General features: G+C 37.4%; 1 protein-coding gene across 1 annotated transcript in view; it reads right to left on the bottom strand.

Moving 5' to 3' along the window:
* The window catches only part of CSMD1 (CUB and Sushi multiple domains 1), a 1244565-nt gene that overhangs the window by 654001 nt on the left and 567641 nt on the right, over window positions 1-22923 (bottom strand). Inside the window, exon 4 of the mRNA XM_049818613.1 lies at window positions 7884-8078. Within this exon, the coding sequence (XP_049674570.1) occupies window positions 7884-8078 (195 nt within the window). The remainder of the gene's footprint in view (window positions 1-7883; window positions 8079-22923) is intronic.

The following is a 22923-nucleotide window of genomic DNA, read 5'->3' as shown; positions in this document are numbered from 1 at the left end:
CTCTAATCACTTTGCCTCCCTTTCTCAATTTCTTCTCTTGCTGTTGATCAACTTCACATAAATTAAATACTCATTAGACCATACATCAAAGATGAATTTTCTTTCTCTCTCCAGGGTTTTCAAAGGACACTTCAAAATAATTTGGATTGCTCTCTAAGTAGAATGGGATTTATTTTGTTAAAATTTCAGAAATTATTGTGGTTTCGGAAAATAGTGTCTATTTTACATATATTAAAAAGTCAGATTTCTCACCTCAAGTTAATAATATGTACAAAATAGAAATGCAGAAATTGGTGCAATTTGTTTAGGCACCTGTGGTCACCCATTGCAGCTGTAGCGCTACTTTGAACATTTTAGCTTTGACATTTCAGTGAGCTTGGTCTAAAGAGACCCCAGCAGGGTTGTCCCATAGTTACTCGCCCTGACAATACCGGACTCAGTGGGGGAGGTCTTGTACTTCCTGGGGCTTGAAATTGGTCCATTTTTTCTTCGTAAACATTGTGCTTAATGTAGCAGCCTTTTACAATTCTTATTCATTCATATCAGTTTGTTATATTACAAAGACCTATTCCCCCTCCATCCACTCTGGAGAGGAAATCTGATCTATTAGTCAACAAAGTTATAAATTTCAAATAAGACAGAAATAGTGATGGACAAACTATCTCCTAGCCTGGCAGAAAAGTTCAGCTATTAACTGATAGTATGTGCTTGAGAAAACTTAAAATCAAAACCCCAGCTCTACAACCTTTTTCATGAAAAAACTTGGTCTTAAGAGAAAATAGCTAGATTAAGTAGTTTAAAAATTAATCAACGGTCTGTAATCTCTTACTCTCTCTCCCACAGAAATAAAAGATCAGTCTTCTGGATATCTTGTGAAGACTCTCTTCTTTTTCAATTAAGTATACTAAGCTTTTTTCCAGTGATATGATAACCCTTCACTTGAGAATATATTTTTTTTTTTAACACTGATAATGATCCCTTAAAATAACAGCCTACAACAAATTAATAGTAAAGCCCTAATTTTGAAGCAAAAAGAGAAAAGGCTGAATTGTTTGAGGGCAAATTAATGACTGCTGCAGATTTCACATATATTTTTTAATAATTAGGAAAGTTAATCCAGATATTCCCAGAAGTCTATGTGCAGTTATGAAACCCTTCATCTTTTTATGACTACCCCTGAGGTTTGTTTTTAATTTTTAGTAAATCCTTACATCTTCCTCTGATGTTAACTTTGCTTGTGTTCCTAATCGTCAGACTGAAGTCCTTTTTTTCATTCTTTGACTTTACTATACCATTCTGGGTAACTTCACCATGTACTGTTCATCTAATTTCTCACTTCTTGTTCCTGTCTTCCAGGCACCTTATTGCACAGATCCAGCTTTGTCCTGGCTTATTTTCTTTTTTTTTTTTTTTTTATCAGGTCCCTTCATACCTACTGATATACATTAGAACAAGAATATATAAACGTAACTATATGTTTGTGTAAATATATATACATACTTATAAACACAAAGACATTTATAAGAAAGAACACTTGTAGCTATGTCCATATCTCCATTGGGTGTGAATTAGTCAGTCCTGCACTACTGTGTAAGAAATTATACAGTATATCCTATCTGTTTTTCCTGAAACACTTCTCTGACTTCTTATTTCACCAGTCACAATGAGTTTCATTCACATATCATGTCAATGTAAGCATTGCACTAATTCAGAGTATTCTGAAAGTGAACAAAATTGCTCAGGCAGGACTCTGCCATGTCACTAAAAATTAGATTTGGGAAAATATTCTCACTTTATCATGTAATGTGATATCAATTAGCAGAATTGTTGGGAAACTTTCTTTTTCTTTCCTTTTTTTTCTTTTTTTTTTTTTTTTTTTTTTTAATAAACATGGATAAATGATGGGATCAGGACATCTTTTTCTCCTATTAAACTTATAAAATCATAGTTGCCTGAACTTCAGAGGCTGAGAAGAAATTACATCAGAGAACTACTTCCTACCTCAGAAAGTATGGATAACACCAAAAACGTCAATTTCTCTTTGCTAGATGTTTTAAAAATGTCAGCTCTGAATCTCTGTATTTAGTTTATCTTACTCTACATGGAATCATAAATTCTGCTTCTTTTCTCCCATTATCCATTTTAAGAACACCTTCTTGATTATATATTCTACACCAAAGTATTTCTCCAATAATATTTCTTAAATCTGGAGCCTGAATAATTATTACTTGGTCCTTTTGGATCTTTCTGACATATGATCTCTTTTACTGGTTTGTCTTCTTTATTTATTCTTTATTTTCCCTCCAATAATTGGGTGTCTTTTTAATGATAACATATTACATGTTCTTCCCCTCACAGCTATTTTCATTGTGAGAAAAAGCTTACCATTGTAATATCACTAATCCAATTTGTATTCCTAATGTTAGCTTCATAAAAATCTAAACTCATGCAACTACAATCAACCAGGGATTCTCAAAATTACTGAGAATTGAGAACCTAATTATACCAAGTTCGTTTAGAAGCAGTCACATATCATAAATCAGCTATTAGTGGAGTTACTGCAGAGAATGAAATTAACTTTCAAAATGTTTCAGATTTGTACTGCACAGTATTTCAACCTCAAGACAAAGAAGGCAAATGTTTTGGGTGACACTATTATGGTAGCCAAGATTGAGAAAACAAAGGCTTTTTTAATTCTCAGAACAAAACCCAGAAGAATAGAACTTCAGTGGGCCATTGATTCTCCCTGTCAATTTTTGTAAGCCACCTATACAATTTTTTGCAGAAACTGGTGGTAAACTTGGTTAGCTTCTAATAGCAGAAAAATCCATGGCTGTTCTTACTTACCCTATGGAAAAACATGACTAAGTTTTAATAATTACCTCATCTTTTCAGAATTTATCTTTGAACTTTTTTTGGGGGACTGTTTTCTATCTTTTTCAGTTTGGAAGTTGCAGTATTTTCACACACCAAAAAATCATAGTTTATTTAAAAAAAAAAAAAAAAAAAAAAAAAAAAAACAGAAAAAAAAAAAAAAAGATAAAGCAAATGTCTTGACAGTCAAAGTATCTAAACTTTCTAAAAATGCCACTGACTGCACCTTTGATTTCTGTTCAGAGTTCGTTCTAAGCCATCAATGAACCTGCAGTACAGTTCAGCTCCAGCACTCTCCGCATGGCTATACTTTTAAGAGAGAACCTCTGAAATTGAGTAGCAGCCGGAGAAACAAAATGGCAGATAGAAGAGTCAATGCTCTCTACATCTTCCTGAAGGCTCAGTAATTCACTAGGAATTTTTCGAGCAGAAACAGCATTTATATGGTTAGCTAATGTATAAATTACTGGACACCAGCTTCTTAATGCTTCTGAAAACATTAAGCAACAAAACTGCAGAAAATAGTAATTTCCCAGCATAAGCAAAGCTAGGGAAACATACCCTAGAGACCAAGGTTGTTATAGTTTTTTAGTATATAAACCATGTAGCTTTATTTAACTCTGCTATATTATCTTCCATGGATGCCACAAAATTAGTTTACAATGACAAGAAAGAAAAATACCATCTAGAAACAAAACTGTAACAAAAGGTGCTTTCATAGAAAAGACCAAGGTTCTTAGAGAAACAGCAGTGGAACATTTCTTGCTTGAAGACATAATGAATGGAAAGGGCTACCTCGTTTCATATGTTCCAGACTGATAAAATGAAATAAAATAAGGAATGTCTAAAATCCCTCATCAAATCCACATTCTACATGAACTCTAAAAATCCACTGAGGCAATGGCTCAGCTCACATAAATCATTAACTGTTAAATAACTTTTCTGTTACGGTTGTCATTTCTTGACAGAAGGTACACAGAAGTCTTTGGATTTCATGTAAGTTCTACAAGGGGTTTAGGACACTGCCCGAGTTTTTATTAATAGGTTAAATTCATAGAGTTACAGTGATGAACAAAATTTCAGTCCTGTTAGAGACATTTGTATGCAGCGAACACTGCCAAAATGGGCAGTATCTGCAGAAACAGAACAAATATTTAGTAGACACTGACAACACCATGAACTTACAACATGTATATTTTTCTGAAACCTGTTTACTACCTCATATTAGAAGGAAAAAAAAAAAACCAAAACAAAACAAAAAAACAACATCTAAGATCAGGCAACTGAATGGTTAGAAAATTTTTTTCTTCCTGTTTTTGAAGACCTAGCAAAAGAAATCTTTGTGGCATACTGATTGAAATCAAATACAAACAACAGACATGACCCAAATCTCTGCTGGTTTTTTGATTATTAACTCTTACATTTGTTTTGAAGAACAGAAATTTCTAAAATATTTCTTTGCTGTGAGGAATTATATTAAGACCCTTCAGTCACAACAAACCTTTACAAAGTATTACAGAAGACAACAAATAGCCTTTATTGCTCATCCGCATGGGTACCAATAATACTGCCAAGGGAGAATTTGAGCAGTAAAGGGTGTCCAGAGAGCTTGGGATTAGGCTGAAAAGCATGGGACACCAGAGGGATTCTCCTTAATGCAAGAGGAAAAGCTCAGGCAGGAACATCAGATTCCTGCAGAACAACATTTGACTAAGCAGCTGGTGCTGGGCAACAGGGCTTTGACCTCTTTGACCACAGGATCATCTTCAAGGAATAAGGGCAGCAGGGGAGACATGGGATCTGCCTGGCTGAACAGGGCAACAGGTTTGCTGACCTAGCGAGAAGAGCTCCAAACCAAGTTTGTCAGGGATGCAGGCCAAAACCTACAGGCCCAGGAAAGAACACATGGGACGAGGCAGTGAATGTTTCTCTCCCTCCCCCTCAGAAAGCAACATGACTAGAAGCCCAGTTGAAGTGTACACAAAAATGTGCTGCATGGGAAGCAAACTGGACAAACTGGAAGTGCACATACAGTCACTCGACTTTGGTGTCATCAAGATTACAGAAACCTAGTGGGACAGCTCACCTGACCGGAGGGCTGCAATGGATAGACACAGGCTCTTAGGAAAAGCAGGAAGAAAAGGAGAGGCTGCACCCTACGCAAAGTAGGATCTTGAATTAACAGAGCTCTTCTGCATAACAGGCGACAGGCTCATTGAGCTCCTGTGGGCTAGAATGAGAAGGGGAAGAAGCCAAGGGGGACTTCATTATGATGAATATCTGCTGCAGACCACCTGATTAAGAAGTGGTCAAAACCTTTAAACAACTAGAAGTTTCCCAACCGCAGGCTCTGGTTCTCATGGGAGACTTTAACCATCCCAACATCTGTGTGGATGGCAGCATAGCAGAGGGCAAGCAATCCCTTAGGTTTCTGAGGTCACCGGGAAGAATGTCTTTAATGCAGGCACTGGACAGGCCAACTAGGCGTAGAAAAAAAGAAGCACTCAGGTAAGTAGTATTCAACAGCAGCTATGGTTACAATAACCATGAGCTGAAGATCCTGTGGGAAGTGAAGATAAATAGTAGAACCAGATTTCAACTTATTTGCAAAGTGGTAGACAGGTTCTCATGGGCTGATGACTTGAAGGGCCAAGAGGCCCAGAAGAGCTTGTTTGTCTTCAAGGGCAGCTTCCTCAAAGCTCAAGAACGATGCATATATATATGTACATAAATGAATAGGCATAGCAGTAGGCTGCTCGGGCTGAACAGGAAATTCCCGACTGAGTTGTTTTAACTGAAATGCAAAGCCCCCCCTCCCCCCCATAACAGTGTACAAAATGTGAAAGCAGGAATGAGCTACTTGACAGGAATATAGAAGTGTTGCTGAGGAATGCGGGGATAGAGGAAAGAAGGCCGAAGCTCAGATTGAATGAAAACTGGTGAGGAATGTGAAGAGTGGTCATACTAGAAACCATTCCATAGGTATATCAACAACAAAAGGAAAATGAAGGACATGGTGGTGCTGCTGCTCAGTGGGCTGAGTGACCTTGTGATGAAGACATGGAAAAGGCTGAGGCACTCAATGTCCCCTTTGCTTCTCTCTTTATTAGCAAAGGGTGCCCTCAGGCCTCCCAATTCTCAATAAAATGCAGAAGTTTGGGAAAGAAAAGTAGTAGCCACAGCACAGGAGAAACAATACAAGAACCTGCAGAAGTAAACAGGATATGTGCAAGTTCACGGTACTTAATGGAATGCACCTAAGGGTTCTTGGTGTGTCACAGTGTGTGGCTGCTCTGTGTCATCTTTGAAAGGTTATGACAATCAAGGCTGATTCCCAATGACTGGAAAAGAGGTAATTTTTCATTTCTCATTTAAAAAAAACCCCAAGGATCCTAGCAACCGTGTATCTATCAAGTTCACGTCAGACCTCCAGAAAATTATGGTGTGTTTATGAAAACCGTTCCCAAGCACACAAAGGACAAAAAGCTGAACAGGGACAGCCAGCTTTTGCCAATGCAAATCATCCTTGGCTACCTGACTGCTTTATTTGACAAAAAGATTTAGCTTGACGTTAACAAAGTTTTCACAACAGAGTTCTCCACTATATCATTGTAGTCAAATTGAGGGCATGCAGAATGGATGGGTGGGCTATTATGTGAGTGAAAAACTGACTGAATGATCAGGCTCAGATAGCAGAGGCCAATTGTTTAAAGTCAAGCTAGTGGTCAGTGACTATCAGCATTCCCCAGGGATTCAAATTGGGACTGAATTTATATAATATCCTCACCATTAGTCTGCAGTATGGGATTGAATGCACTCTGACAAGGTTTGCAGATGGCACCCTGAAGGGCAGGACTGCCATTCAGACAGGCTTTGACAACCTGGAAGAATGACAGGAATCTCATGAAATTCCAAACCAGAAATGCTAAGTCTTATACCTGGAACAGGATCATCCCATACCTGGAACAGTATCATCCCATGCAAAAAATATTTGCTAGGTGGCAGCTCTGACAAAATGACCTGAGGTCCTGGTGAAATAGAAGCTGAGTCAGTGGTGGACTTTTGCAGCACTGAAGGTTTACCTCGTATTGGGTTGCATGAGCAAGAACATAGCCAGCAGCTAAAGAGAGAGAGCTAGACAGAGTTCATCTACTTGACACTCAGGAGGCCCCGTCTGGACTGCTGTGTCCACCCTATGCTCTCCCAGTACAAAGGAGACACTGGCATTGACAGACTAGAAGAAGTCCAGAGAAGGGTCACTAAAATGGTTAAGATGGTGAAGAATATCATGTATGAGACTAGAGAATGAGGGAAATGGATTCTTCAGCCCAGACAAGAGGAGGCTATGAGAAAATCTAACTGCACTGTTTAATTTAGGAAAGATGGAGCCAGAATCTTTTCATAGGTCCACAACAGCAGAAGAGGAAATGGATATAATCTGTAAAAAGATAATTCAAACTGGTCATGAAAATGAGGGCAGCTAGGCACTAGAACAGGTTCCCAGAGAGGCTTGAGAATCAACATCCATGGAGATAATAAAATTTCAACTGGGCAAAGCCTTGAGCAACCTGGTCTAACTTTGAAGTTATCCATGTTTTAAGCAGGAGTTGGACTCAAAGGCACTGGTCCACCAGATGTCCCCTTCAAAGATCATATGGTTGAAGATTTCAAGCTTCTTCCTGGCAGAAAGTTTCCAAAAGCAGAAATTTGCAAAAGCATTTGCCAGGTCCTGCTGTCAAATTGCTATAGCTATCCCCCACATAAATGAAAAAAGATCAGTAGATAACATCTACCTCTGAATGTAAACTCTGGAGAGTCATTGCTTCTGAATTGTGATTATTGTTTTAAATGGTGTAGATTTTTAGACAGTACATTAGTACTTTTACATTTAGAAAGTAAAAAAAAAAAAAAACAACAAAAAAACCCAAAAAACTCAAAATAAATTTATTTAATCTGGTGGTTTAATATTGTCTTTATAATTGAAAGATATTTCATGTCTTTATTTTTACCTCTGCAAAAAGGAACTGGAAAATCCCATGATGCACCATTTCCAGGACTCACAATACATGTCAACATGGCATGGCCTTCTAGGATGTAACCAGAGATACAGCTATATCGGATTTTATCTCCAATGTTGAATCTGGTTCCATGAAGTACTCCTTTAGGTATCTCTCCCGGGTTGCCACAAGTATGACTAGGTAATACTGTCAAAAGAAAGAAAGAAAAATATTATGGTTAAATGCTGCAGAATGAAGTAATAAATACTTGTCAAACATTTGTAATTAAATTATTGGGTTTATTTTCATTTTTTAAAACAGTATTCTTATATAAAAATGGAGAAATTAGGCTACGGAATGTACTTTCACAAAAGATTTCAGTTAGTAACAGGCATCACGACTTTCAGAGCTAATTTCAAACTCATTTTTTGGTTTAACACTCCTTCAGTGAAGTTCTTTACAGATCTATTTTCAAACAAAATACCCTATAAACTTTGCTGTTTCTCCCAAAACTCTGAATGAAGTAAAAGGAGTTTTTATTTAATTCTTTTTTTGTAATATTGCAAAAATATTCATACATCATCATTATGGATCCAGGCAGTAGACGGCACTTTATGTACAGTTTTCATTTTACTTGATAGAATAGCAATTTAAAAGGATCCAATAATTAACTGGTCTCTGACAGTAAATGGAAGTCTAAAGTGTATTAAAGAAGTTTGATTTTCTGCTTATTTTCAGATTACTCCATGTTCTAGAAAATAAATTAAGTCAGTCTTTGTTAATGGAAACAGAAAATATGAGGGAAACAATGACTAAGTAGTAACATTGGGCTGATATGAATGGACATAATTATTTTCTTTTTTATTGCAGAAAGTTACTACCATTTGTAAGCATTAGTTATTTGGAAGAGATTGTCTTAACTCGTTATCAGTTTAGAGATGATACTCCTCCACCCAGGAAAAGCAAAAGTGTGTGTTGGGGAGGAGGAAAATGGAATTGTTTTTGTTCTCTATCTCATTTGAAAGTTATTAATGGCATGCCATTCCTTTCATTGAAGTAGTACAAATTAAAATTGTTTAATTTCCTTCAGAGCAGAACAAATAAGTGCAGGAAGCTGAAATATGTCATGAACAGAGCACAAAAGATAAATGTGTTCATCAAAGAAATGGTGGTCTGAAAAGCTCACATGTAATTCTGGTATCATTTCAGAAACTGCATGTTTCATGGACAAATTCTTTCACCCCGTACTTCTTTCTTACCTTACTCTACCCATCTGCAGAATAAACATAACCATACTAACCTCACTAACCTGCATGTTGAGAGGATTAATTACTCAATACATGCACATCCTCAGAGTGTTGTAAAGCATTATATCAATATATCAATGCTAATTAAGCCCCATTATACCATGTAAGTTCAATTATTGAATGCACACCCTTAATTCATTACTCAAACAGTTAGTCACATTGGCATTTAAATGATCATAATTACACTTAAGTTACAACCCAAACTACATGAGAAAATTTTGAAAAGGCCAAAAAAAGGTTAAAAAAATTAAAAGAGCACTTTCACTTACAACACCCTTTTATGAGAAAAATGTCAAAATCTTCTATAAATATTAAGAAGGTAACAAAAGCCATATAACCCTCTAATGAATGATGAGTTAGATGAATGTTCTACCAATGTTGCAGATCAGAGATCTAACATTTCTGTGCATTAGAGGAACTACTTAAGGTTGCTGAGCTAGAAGCAAACAATATGATACCCACACTTCTTCTATGCTGTTTCAGCAGCCTTAATAGAATAGGATATTTATTTGGATGTGCTCATTCACATTGGAAAGAGAGTCAGTGTTTGATTCACATGTATGAGAATGAATACATATAAAATAAAGTGATTTTAAGACATCGGAATAATTAGAATAAAGATACTAATTTACATTCCAAAAAGTTAGCAACAATGATCCACTATATGCTACAGCATATATTGCTATACACTATTATATGTTTTATAGCAGTACTAAAATTGCTACCTCTCTCTTGGCAAATTTCCCCCTTTTTGCTGTTTTAGTCACGGTAGGTTAATACAGGTAATTTTGCAAGACAAGTCAAACAAATAAAAATTTGTTACGTGCTTTGACACAGCAGAATACCAGCAGCTGAAACAAGAATCTCTCTTTCTGTTATTTTTGAATCAAAACATTTTTACAAAACACTGTAATATGAAGTAGTTTCCTCATAAGATCTCCTGTGTGCAGGAATATTTATAAAATCCAAAACTCAGTATTTATTTTTATGAGTGGGTGTGCTATGCAGAAGAAAAATGCATTATTCAAAGATACCATGATTTCTGACAAACTGCATTCCCAAGGAAAACACATCATAGCAAATCTAGGTCTGCCATATACATGATAACTGGCACTAGGTAACTGCTGAAACTGTATTGCAGCCAATCAGTCTTCTATCTGTGTAAAGGTCTCCTACAATATGATGTTTTTCTGCCTTTTCTTACCACTACATCTGTCAAGAACCCCAGAAAAAATGGGACTTGGCATTCTGAAACTGGCATGCATTTTACCACAACCTCCTAAAAACCAGTAAAAGATGAGTCATCTGAGAATGACAGCCATGTTCAATAATACACGTAATAGTTCACAGGATTTCACTATTTGTCAAGATCAAGCATTCAGCAGCATTATTTATGTGCTTTTCTAAAACTCTGATTGAAGTACATTGAGGTAGCTGCACAATTTCATCTGCACAGACTTTACTGCTTCTAGTCTGGACCTAAGATGAATTATCCTTTGAAGGTTCCTAACAGTAACCAAAATAGTTTACTCTTCAGATTATGAGAGTTCTGGCTGACCAAAGCTATCATATGTCCATCAAGCTTTAACTTCATTGCCAAGTTTTCAGTAAAAGACCCGTATTTTTCTGTAGTGTTACTGAGGTCTACTGTCAATAGGATGGAGAATCTGCAGTGCCTTCCTGGAGGAAGCTCATAGAATCCCCAGTGCCACAGCATCTTTCATTATCAAGATGTTTGATTCATGAAATAATTTGATATTCACTGTGTATTGAGAACAATTATAAACTATACTACACAGAATCACTGAAGGTAATGGATTTTTTATATTGACCTAATATTACAGTGTTCGCAGATAGCATGCTTTATCTCATTTTTCTTCACTCAAGTCCTTCTTAGGTTTGGAAAAAAAAAATAATTACAATGTTTGGAAAGGAATCTGTTTAGTCTTGGTATTTTAATAGCAAAAATATGTACAATGGGGTAGCCAAGCAGATCCATCTCCTGAGATTTCCTCCTCAAGAGTCTATCTTCACCATTTTGACAGACATAAGAGCCTGTGTGGACCTCACTTCCTAGCACAGATCAATCTCGAGCACTGTGCAGTAAGATTTATTCATGAAATTAAAGCTGAAGGATAGGCCTTCCTCATACATTACCTGTATCTTCCTAGACAGTAGAACTGTTTGACAAATGCACATAATCCAAATCCAGAATGCAATTTATTAATTAGATAACATGCCAAAGGTTTTAACTCACTATTTAAACTAACTTTTTTTAGAAAAGTATTCAAAACATCATAATCTATAATTACGAGACAGTGGCAAAAGGCTACACCACCACAGGACTGGAAAATGTAGTAGAGAAATGGCACCATTTTTGACAATATATGAATAATCAATTAAAGGCTGTTAAATAAACTCAGATGTAACAAATTACTAATTCTGAGATGGCCTGTATCAGATTATTTATTTACACAGCCTTTTTAACACTCTTTCTGAAGCAAAACTCCATATTTATTTGCAACACAGGCCACTTGAAAGCATATTCACAGCACCTTAAACATAGACCTTTGCTTAAACAAAATCCTTTCCTTTCACCTATGGAGGCTTTCCTTTATTTTGTTGGATATATTAGATTTCATCATTTACCCCTTTCTATCGTAACAGAGAAATCACCTAAGATTAGACAGCAGTGGTTGATAATGAAAAAACAAAATATAAATGGTAGCTGTCATTGAACTGAATACATTTTGTAATTACTATTTTATTCCACATCTTTTTTCTTACTATGGTAAGTAAGTTTTCTTACTGTGGTCATCACACTAGAATGCAAGTCTTTAAACACACAATAAGCAGTGCCTATATATTTTCCCCATGGTTACTTCAAACCCATCATGACAACTACTGGCAATGTAATGTCCTGTTTTGGTAAGATTTTTTTTTTGTACTTTGGTTTAAAAGGTCAAGCTAAAAAAAGGTACTTTCTAATAAATTCTAAAGGTTTTGAAGTCTCTGGCAGCCCAACTCCTATTAATTTTTACATGAATAAGGCATCTAGATCTGAAATCAATTATAAAACTATGAAAATTAACTTCCTAACCTTTGCTGAAAGCGCTATTCAGAGGCTCAATCTGATGATGATTTCAGAAGAACATAATGGATTATTTTTTTTCTCAGAAGTCACGATCATAAACTAGATTGCAAGGATCACCTAAAGGCCTTAACAGCAAAAAGCTCACACTGCTTATGTCAGTTAAAGATAACACTGTCACCCTTCTCTGAATCAGTTCCTCAGCTTTTATAGGCCAGTGACACACATGGTAGTCAGAACTTGACAGCAACAATTCAGAAAGCAGCTTAATTGAAATTAAGAAAAATAGGAAGAGGAAAGATGAAAGGAAAGAGCAAGAGGCATGTTTTTCCTTCACTTATTTCAATAGCTTTACAAGATTTTACAAGGATCTGTGTTATTTGTTCTTTTTCCTGTTCTTTCTGAAACAACTGGAAAAGTTTTCCTGGTTGTACCTAAATTCAGCCAAAAGCAAACTTCCCTACTTCTTGCTGTTCCATAGTCCCTCTGTTACAGTCCCCTATGTGTTTCCTAACATTACCTTCTTATATTGGTGGCCACAGGCAAAACCACACACGAAGGAAAAACCTTAAGTCAGGAGGAAGTTAGAGACTCCCTTGATATGGTTGACAGCTTTGGAATTACAACACTGGGAGGAATTTCAGAAGCTGTGTGGAGAAAATTAGGGTTACAGAAAATTTCAGGGCATATGTCAAGATGTTTAATAGGTGTGATGCACAGACCATGATACCCTGTCCCCATGGCTGCTGTAAGTGTTATACTTTGCGGTTTCATGTATAAATAGAAGATATACCTATGACTGTATTTCCAGAGTCGTAGAAGAAGAAAATAATTTTTGAGAAGGGTAATAATTATACTCTTTATGAAAACAGAACAAAATATGCTAATAAATAGGCAAGGAAAAACCACTAGATTTTCTTGCAAGAATGGCACTGAAACTAAAGTCTCTGCTCCAACTCAGAAAAGCAATTTCATTTGAAAAAGAACTGTCCTGGTTTCAGCTGGGATAGAGTTAATTGCCTTCCTAGTAGCTGGTACAGTGCTGTGTTTTGAGTTCAGTATGTGAAGAATGTTGATAACACTGATGGTTTCATTTGTTGCTAAATAGCGTTTAGTCTAAAGTCAAGGATTTTTCAGCTTCTCATGCCCGGCCAGCGAGAAAGCTGGAGGGGCACAAGAAGTTGGCACAGGACACAGCCAGGGCACCTGACCCAAACTGGCCAACGGGGTATTCCATACCGTGTGATGTCCCATCTAGCATGGAAACTGGGGGGGAGTGAGGGTGGGGGGATTGCCGCCTGGGGACTAACTGGGTGTCAATCAGCAGGTGGTGAGCAATTGCACTGCACATCATTTGTACATTCTAATCCTTTTATCAGTACTGTTGTCACTTTATTAGTGTTATCATTACCACTATTAGTTTCTTCTTTTAATATTCTATTAAACCATTCTTATCTCAACCCATGAGTTTTACTTTTCCCAGTTTTCTCCCCCGTCCCACTGGGTGACAGGAAGTGAGTGAGCAGCTTCATGGTGCTTAGTTGCTGGCTGGGGTTAAACCATGACAGGAACTTAGAGAAAAAAAAATTAATACCCTTTCAATCTACCAAACTAAAAGTGCTGTACTGAACAAAAGATGGACTTAGAAAGATACTTATATGTATATATATGTAAAAGTATTTCTCTAAGAAATCTGTTCTGGAAATAATATAGTGCTTTTTTTCTAAGGTGTAAGTAATGAAAATTGCTTTGAAAAACTAATTCTAAAGAATTCTATAGAACTGTACTTGCCATTTCTACTGAGAAAAAGACTACAAAATCAATATATTTGATTTTTTTTAAGTTTCTAATGTCTTATATTAAACTCCATTACAGTACATTTTGACCTTTCTGTTTTAAATAATTCCAAATATTGAATCAATTGAAAAGCATGTAATAGTTCACTGTCAATTTATTAAACAACTTTGTCCTTTCTATTTCCGAGAGCTATGTACAATGAATAGTTAATTGATCTACCAGCGCTGATTTCCGCATTAGTATGGAACACTGTAGATGCATGTAGGTCATTTGTCAGAGGACAGTATCTTGACAGAAACTGCACAGTCTTACCCTCTGCAAAATTCTTCTTTATTCTCAAAACCAACATGGCCTACAAAATTGCTTTCACAGATATGACACTTTTTGGAAAGCAAGAGAGACAAAGAAGCTAGAACAGGTTGCCCAGACCATGTCTGGTTTGGTTTTGAGTATCTCCAAAGATGGAGACTCCACAGACTCTCTGGGCAATCTTTTGCAGTGTTTGATCAACCTCACAGAAGAAATAAATAAATACAGTAATAATAAAAAAAGGCCAATCTTTTTCTTATGTTTAAATGGAATTTTCTGTATTTCACATTGTGTCCATTGCCTCTCATCCTGCCAGTGACCACCACTGGGAAGAGTCCGGCTGCATCATCTTTACCCCTCCCCAGAAGGGAATTTACACATGTCAGTAAGATTCCCCTGAGCAACCTCTCTTTCAGGCTGAACAATCCCAGATCTCTGTCTCTCCACAAGTCAGATGTGCCAAGCCCTTAACCATCTTTGTGGCCCTTTGCTGGACTCACTTCAGTATGGCCATGTCTCTTTCTTGTACTGGGGAGCCCAGAACTGGACACACCACTCCAGGTGTGGTCTCACCAGTGCTGAATAGAAGCGAACAATCACCTCCCTCAACCTGCTGGGAGCGCTCTGCATAATGTAATCCAGAAGGTTGTTGGTCTTTGCCACAAGGGCATACTGCTGACCTGTGGTCAACAGGTTGTCCCCAGGTTCTCTGCTGAGCTGCCTCCTATCTGCTCGGTCCCCATCCATTACTGGTGCCTGGGATTATTCACTCCCAGGTGCAAGACTTTGGATATCTCTTCGTTGAGCTCTATGAGATTTCTGCTTGCCTATTTCTCCATCCTGTCAAGATCCCTTTGAATGGCAGCCCAACCACCTGGTATATCAGCCATCCCTCCAAGTTTTGTATCACCTGGATACTTGCTGAGCATGCACTCTGTTGTCCAGGTCATTAATGAAGACATTAAACTGTATTCAGCCCAGTAATGACTCCTTTTGTACTTCAACAGTGACAAGCTTCCGGCAAACGGAATATCTTTTCCAGATTTTAACTTCCAGTTCAACAGCAGGCTGGAAGAACCAACATGGAGTCACTAAGGGTGAATCATGCCTGACCAATCTGATTGCCTTATGTGAAGAGATGACTGGTTTAGAGGATTAGGGGAGAGCAATGGATGTTTTTTACCATGACTTCAGCAAAGCCTTTGACAAGGCTCTCCATAGTAGCCTTGTAATAGATCCAGTGGAGCATGAAATGGATAACTGGAGTTCAGGGTAGGGAGAAAACTGGCTGGACTGTAAGGTTCAAAATGTGGTGACCACCAGTAAAGACCTCAACTGGCAGCTGGTTGCTAGTTGATTCCTCAAGGGTACATACCAGAGCTGATATTCTTTAATAACTTTTATTGCAATAGGAGATGGAACAAACCCTCTTCGAGTTCAGGAGGACACCAAACCAGGGAGCAGTCCATATTGGAGAGCAGGACTGCTATTCTCCAGGCCATCAAGATCCCTTTGAAACATCGTGACACAAATATCATGAAATTCAACAAAGACAAATGCAAAGTTTTGCCCCCAGGACAGCATAACACCATGCAACTGTACAGTGTGATGCCAGCTAGCTGGGAAGTGGTTTAGCAGGAAAGGACCTGGCAGCAATGTTCTCTGGTAGCAAAGACCCCCAATTGCACCCCAAGCTGTAGAAGAGTGAAAGAGCAGCTAGCGGACCAAGGGAAATCATTCTCCCCCTCTATACTGCGCTTGTGAGTCCATGGCTGGAGTACTGTGTCCCATCTGGGGCTTTCCAGTACAAGGAGGACATTAACATACCAGATGAAGTTCAGTGGAGGGCCAGCACTATGGTCAGGCGGCACTGGGGCACTTGCCCTCTGATGGGAGGCTGAGGAAGCTGGGCTTGTTCAGCCTGGAGAAAAGACTGCTTTGGAAAGGGGAGATCTTAATCCTGTCTCCACAGAGAAGTGTAGGGAAGAATTTTCTCAAAAGCGCACAGTGACAACATGGGACGTAACGGATGCAATTTGCAACAAAGGAAGTTGCATTTAGAACTTAGAATGTTTGGGGCTTTTTTTTCCAACTTGAGAGCAGCCAAGGATTGAAATAAGTTGCCAAGAGAGATTGTGAAATCTGTCCTTGGAAATATCCAAACCATGACAGGACAAGACCCTATGCAACCTCATCTAACTTTGCTCTTCTTTGGTGAGGGTGAGTGGGTGTTAATCAAACGAACACCAGAAACCCTTCCCAATTTAAATCAGTCTATGTGTCCATCTTCAAGAAGTTTGCTGACAAACAAGCCCCTTTACAACCACTGGCAGCTCATGCTAGTTAATCTGATTATAACTTCTTTCCTATTTTTTATCATCCTGAGCTTCAAGTTTACTGTTGACTTTGATTATATGCTTCCAGAACACAGATTATGCAAGCACAGATAAAAGGATAATATTTATTGTAATACAAAGGATTAGTCCACAGCTAGGGCTCTTGGTTCTATAAAAATAATAAAAATATAAAAATTTTAAGTTCTGACATGTAAAAAACCCTCAGTATAATAAAGATGAAAACACATGATAAGAAAAATAATGGCTAAAAGAAATGCCTCCCACAGGAAGTGTAATTAAACAATTACTCTCCATTGGTGCTATCACTAAATTAATTTTTACTCTATATAATATTTTCCTTATGTTATTTAATAATGGCTTCTGTGAACACTCAATTTTTAAGTCTATTTATTTTAGTTTGTGTTATATATATATACACACATATGCACATAAGATCAAAACAAGAAATCTTCAGTTTGAATGCCTCCAGTTTTAAGGTTTTTCTTAATAAAGGATCCCAGGATTTCTCCAAAACCTCTTCCAGCAGCTGATATGTCAAAATATAAATCTCACATAAGACATCGATCTAAGCTGACTATTAATCTATTTGTGAGAGGGGGGGAAAAGAGGGGGAGGGGGAAGAAAACTATGAATAGAATTTTCACCTTTATCCCCCCCCAAAATAAAATGAGGAAATTTTTCCCAACTCCAGAGTTACAAAAAATCATCATGAGAAGAAACTACTAGAGGAGTGGTACCAACCTTTTTGTCGTTGGCACATGTGCACGTGCACGTACACATACCCATGCAGACACACAACTAACCCTGAAAGCTTTAGTCCGCAAGTTATCTAACAACACATATTTACATCTTTCTTAAAAATTATTTCATAAAAAATTAATGGATTACATTTTATTTATTCTAGGGGAAGGAAGAGTTCACTCACAGAAACCAAAACATACAAAGTGCAAGTTCATGGAATACTTGTTAATTAAGCCATATTTACACTTCAAGGTGCCAAATGCAGATTTCAAGAATCTACATGGCACAGAAACGTACATACTGAAGCATCAGACATGGCCCACTATTTATCTCCGTCAACATTTTTGTTCAGACTGTCTTTGTTGGGTCTACCTGCGATTTTTTTCTTAAAAAAACCCACAACCAAACAAATAAAAACCCACACCCTTATTGGCTTACAGAAATAAAGCTGTTATGTTTGTTATTGTTAGCTGAGCAAGTAGAAACCTGTATTTTCATAGAATCCAAGGATAAGAGGAAATCTGTTCCCTGTTATGTGTTTGTTTCTGTATTTGTGCACTCATAAATCATGGCAATATTTTCCAGATAAAATACTTGCATGATATCACTTTTGAAAGCTACAGCTTTCTTGTTTTACAAGCATTTACCCAATGGTGTCTGTCTGTCTCTAAGGATGTGCAAAACTGTATTGGATTGCACAGCTATGAAAATCATTTGGGAGTATGCAGCAACTTTAAAACTCTAATACATCTTCCACATTGAGATTGATATTTTAATTTTCTTGTGCAGGTAATAACGAAAGATTGATGGATTTTATTTTTAGTGTGTTTACTTTTATTATAAAGTATGTAATAAATGTCTTGCCGTTGGTTATAAGACCATAAAAGTCAATACTGTACAAACAATGCCAGAAAACTCTCAAGTGCAAAGGCGATCTGAAATTAAAGCTAAAACTTTCTATTTCTTCGCACTTATTTTGCCTCAGATGTACTACACACTTTCCCAGATGAGCTGAGATCAGTGAGCAATAGTTCTAGATTTTAATTCTCTCTTCTTGAAACAGGAGAAGAACAAGCGGAGCGTGACAGTCCAGGCCAAGGCTATAAAAAGCATCTGAGGCTGTGCAAAATTTATAAATGGAAACTTTGCCAGCTACCAGAGATCGAAAGTCATTAGTCATATTCTTAAAAATATCAAAATCATGCTTTTCCACCTCCTCTAAAAAGTTCAGTGTGTTCTATGGTCTGTTTTCCAGTTTGTCAGTATGATCACCACAAATGTGTGCAGTAACTGCCCTTCTCATCCTGAGAAAGATCATGATGACCTTCTGGCAATGAAGAAACTCCTGTTTTCTCAACTATCCTTCCACAGTGTTACTTCCAGACTGTCAACATAAAAAAATGTAATTGGAAGACTACCTCTAGCTCACTACCTCATGTATGATAACAAATAAAACCAAGCCAATACTGTTTTTTAACCAGACCACTTTTGAGGATCCCATTAGTCAAAAGACCTACACTCAACTCATTAAAATCAAATCCATCCTGTGCTTGAAAGCCCACAGGATATGAAGGTAAAAATGACAATATCTCTGTGTGTTAAACAAGGTACTTATCAAACAGAAAGATAAGTACAAGAAACTGCTAAGACCTTATGTGGAGGCCTGCATACAAATCTGATTACCCATGTTCAAATAAAAGTAATTCAATCTGAAGCAGACACAGAGCAGGGCTACTAAAGTGATCCAAGAGCTAGAGAGCTTTTAAGAGGATATAGGAAGATTTTTACAGCTATAATCTGAGAAATTAAGATTAAAATGCAGTCATTATGAAGACACTGGAAAGCAAACACCAGGTCATAAGAAATATTATACAAGCTGAAGGCAAGTCTGGGACAAAAATGAAAACTCATAAACAAATTACAGTTACAAGCAGGTTGAAAATGAGAAGCATTCTAAGCAGAACATGAAACTATGGGGCAGTTTCCATACAGTCACAGGGAGAGAGGAGACTGGGGGGGTGCATGACTAGTCTGAGGCTGACCTTAATTTATAAAACAATTTTAAATAAAAATGGCTACCTGTGTCTTAAGGAGTCTAATCAAGGAATGCAGAAGCTTCCTCATCTGGCCAACATAAGCAGAGACAAAAGGTCTAAGAGACCCACTTGTGCACCTCCTATCCTGTCAGCCTGCCGACACACAGACATTTGGGTCTGTCATGTCTTTTCATTGAGACACTTAAAATTGATTTTCGCAGAGAATGAGAAAGTTAACTGACTTCTGATTTTACATGGAAAAGCACACTTATTTCAAGAGAGAAGAAAGGAATGTACTAAGCTGCTATTATCTTGATGTATTTATATGATTAAACAACATATATTGCACAATCAAAATTTTTGTTTTCTTGTTACTATTAACAAAGCAGTGGAGCATGAAAAGATTCACATACATATTACTCAAGTATACACAGATTTTATACATCTAGCAATCTGAAGCCTATTTTTTCCTAAAGCTCATTTTTCCTGGAAACCCCTTGAAACAAGGGTCTGTCTGACCCATATTGAGAATTATGTTACTAAGATGAGAGAACAAGCTTATGCTTAATGAGGGCAAGACAACAGAATACATACAACTGTACAGATGAATTGTGAATAAAAACTGTTGAGGCAGATTTCACAAACAGATATTCTCTCTATTGCTCCCAACATTCTCTGCAATGATTGTTGCTACTAAATCAAATTGGATTTTGAGCTATTACGACGTGCCATACTAGGTAAGGACAGTAATTTTAACAGAATAAGGCATGAGTCCACTCTTCTTTAAGTTAGAAAGTATTGGAAGTTATTGTATACAAATAATCTAGATACACTTGAAATTATGTTTATTAAACAGAATCAAAATGCTTTATGTTTCAGCGAAATACATTTAAGAAGAAAGATTCTTTAACTCTGAACAGATAAAGCTTAATGCAAAGTACCCAATGTCATGTATTACTCGATAAATACAAACTGTGGAACACCTTGTATGTACGTACCAGTTTTCTGTTTTCAAGGCTAAGTACTTACAGGTCAGGGAAAACCTTATAGGACTGAGAGAGAGACAAGAAAGGAAGTAATGGCAGATTAAATTTGGAAAAAATCAGCTTCAGTAATAGATAATTACTAACTAAGGTAATATTCCTTCAAAAAACACTGGTTTCCTTTTCCTTCTTTCTTTCTTTCCTATACCCTGATTTACTCTTTGTTGAGATTACAGGGAAGTCCCGAGAACAAACTGCCCCTGCACCAGGAGTGCTCTCTGCTCTGGTTCAGGCACTCCCCCACTTCTGCCACGATGGTGGCTTTTAACAAAGCTGGACCGTGGGGTCTCACCAGCTTTCCACAGCTCCTCTCTTGCCCTTGAAGCTTTGATGAGTAGCACTCCATTGCCACCAGAGACTTCAAACTTTATCTTGCTTACAGACAAACATGAGGCAAATTTTTAACAGGAATTCAGTATGACATATGAGCCTCTTATCTACACCTGTAATTGAAAATAAAAGGAATTAGGGCTTGTACTTCAGTCCTGAAGCCAAGTGGCACTGCAAAAGTCATAGCCACCTAACTAACTTTTTCTTCTCACTTCCTACAGGTATGGCATGTGGAAAAAAAGGCTCTGTGCTGTCCTATTCCCTGATCAATGCTAAGAATTGTCTTTGACACAGGTTAAAACCATACCAGGAGCATGCATGGTTAAGAAACATGGATGATAGCATTGTGGTCCTCAAGCGGCTGCAGTCCTTGTCCTTCCAGTTTCCTGTAGGAACGGTGAGGGGGTTTTTCCCCCTCTAAATTCAATACTTCATTTTGTTGCTGTTGTTAGAAATCCTTGTGATAACAGAAATGCAGCAGTGCCTTTTTCAACTTTGTCCCTATTTGTTCTTAAAAATTGCATCAGAAAGTTGTTTGAGTTACGAAGGCTTTTGTCTGGTTAGCATTTGCAGGCTCATACTTCAACAACGACATCAAATAACTTACTCCCTGCTTCAGCATTATGCAAAAGCATCAGTATAAGGGCAGGAGAAGCATCTACCATCTCAAAAGCTTTGCTATAGGAGGATTATATATAGCTTGCTATGCGGGAAGACCTCAGGTAACATACATTTCAATGTGCAGCATTTCATGGACCTAAACGAAACAGAGAAGTATTTTGCACTCCACAGCTATAGTCTGTGAAAGTGAACATAGCTTTGATGAAAATATCGATTTTAATGTGAGTTTAGTGAGGTGAGAGTTTGTAAGCTTTCAGGACTCAGATAACTTCACAAGGAAGAAAGGATTCCCAAATTAATTGTTTCCATATGTCAGCTCTTCACAACATGCAACAGAGATTTTCCATTTAACCAGCCAAGGTGAGGCAGAGAGCGCTCTTTACAACAGCAAATTCTGTCACCAAACCTTTGTTTACAACACAACGATATGAATTTCTGTTGCTTATTTTCAGTGCCGCCTTGTGCTGTCCTCTTGTTTCTTACAGGGGTTTACATGACCAATCTATGAATAAGTGCAGAGAAGTGATATGGCTTTGAAAGAAAAAAAAAAATTCCTCAAACGCGCATGTAAATACATGTTTGGCAGGATGTTTAAGCGGGAGCAATTAATGTCCCAGCTTGGGGGGGGCGGGAATATATAGATGATTGTGCAGCTGAGATGCTGGTTCAGTGTGGGAATAAGAATGAAGAGCAGCAAGAAGAAAACAAATTCAGATACCAAAATGAACCACTTTATGCAAACATGATCTAAAGTTCCTTAATTACATCTGCCTTCTATAAGGCAAGTTCTTTGCATGGTAGAAAAAATACCTAGTAAAAGGACTCTGCACAAATGGGAGGAGAAGGAGAAACAAGCAAGGAAAAAGCAAAACCCTACATACGCAATTTGACATAATGTTATTTGTGGCATCCTAATTAATCAGAAAAGGAGAATTTTAGAGGCTCAATAGGCACAAGCTTAAATTGTTGGGTTTTTTTCTAAACTTTTTTTTCTCAGTAAAATGCAGTGGCACCGTCAGAACTACTGGAAACTCTGTCACATATGTACACATTTTAGCACGTAATTTTTAGCTGAAAAAATGTGGTATTTCTAGAAAAAGGATCTGTGGCCCATCATGCAAATCCATCCTTAAGTGGTTTTGGGGGGCTTGGAGGGGGTGGGGTTATTAGTCAGTTTTGACATGAGAAACCTTAAAAGCTCTTTCAAAAGCCCTTAAGCTTGAACCATGCCAAGCTGATGTCCCCGTTTGTTCATTACGTGAGAGCACTCTGCTAGAAATGCTGCTGCACTGATGGGATAAGGAAGCAGGGTTCTAGAGAAAAAAAGTTACTTAAACCCACTGCAAACCTAAATTAAAACAGTGTTGTGCTTGTTAGAAATGCTTTGTTTTGTTTCCATTCTGTATTAGAAGAAAATTAG

This window comes from Accipiter gentilis, chromosome 16 (assembly GCF_929443795.1).
Source record: "Accipiter gentilis chromosome 16, bAccGen1.1, whole genome shotgun sequence".
NCBI classification, from domain to species: Eukaryota; Metazoa; Chordata; class Aves; order Accipitriformes; family Accipitridae; genus Astur; species Astur gentilis.
Note: the sequence above shows the minus strand (reverse complement) of the source record. Positions and strands in the feature narration are given on the sequence as shown.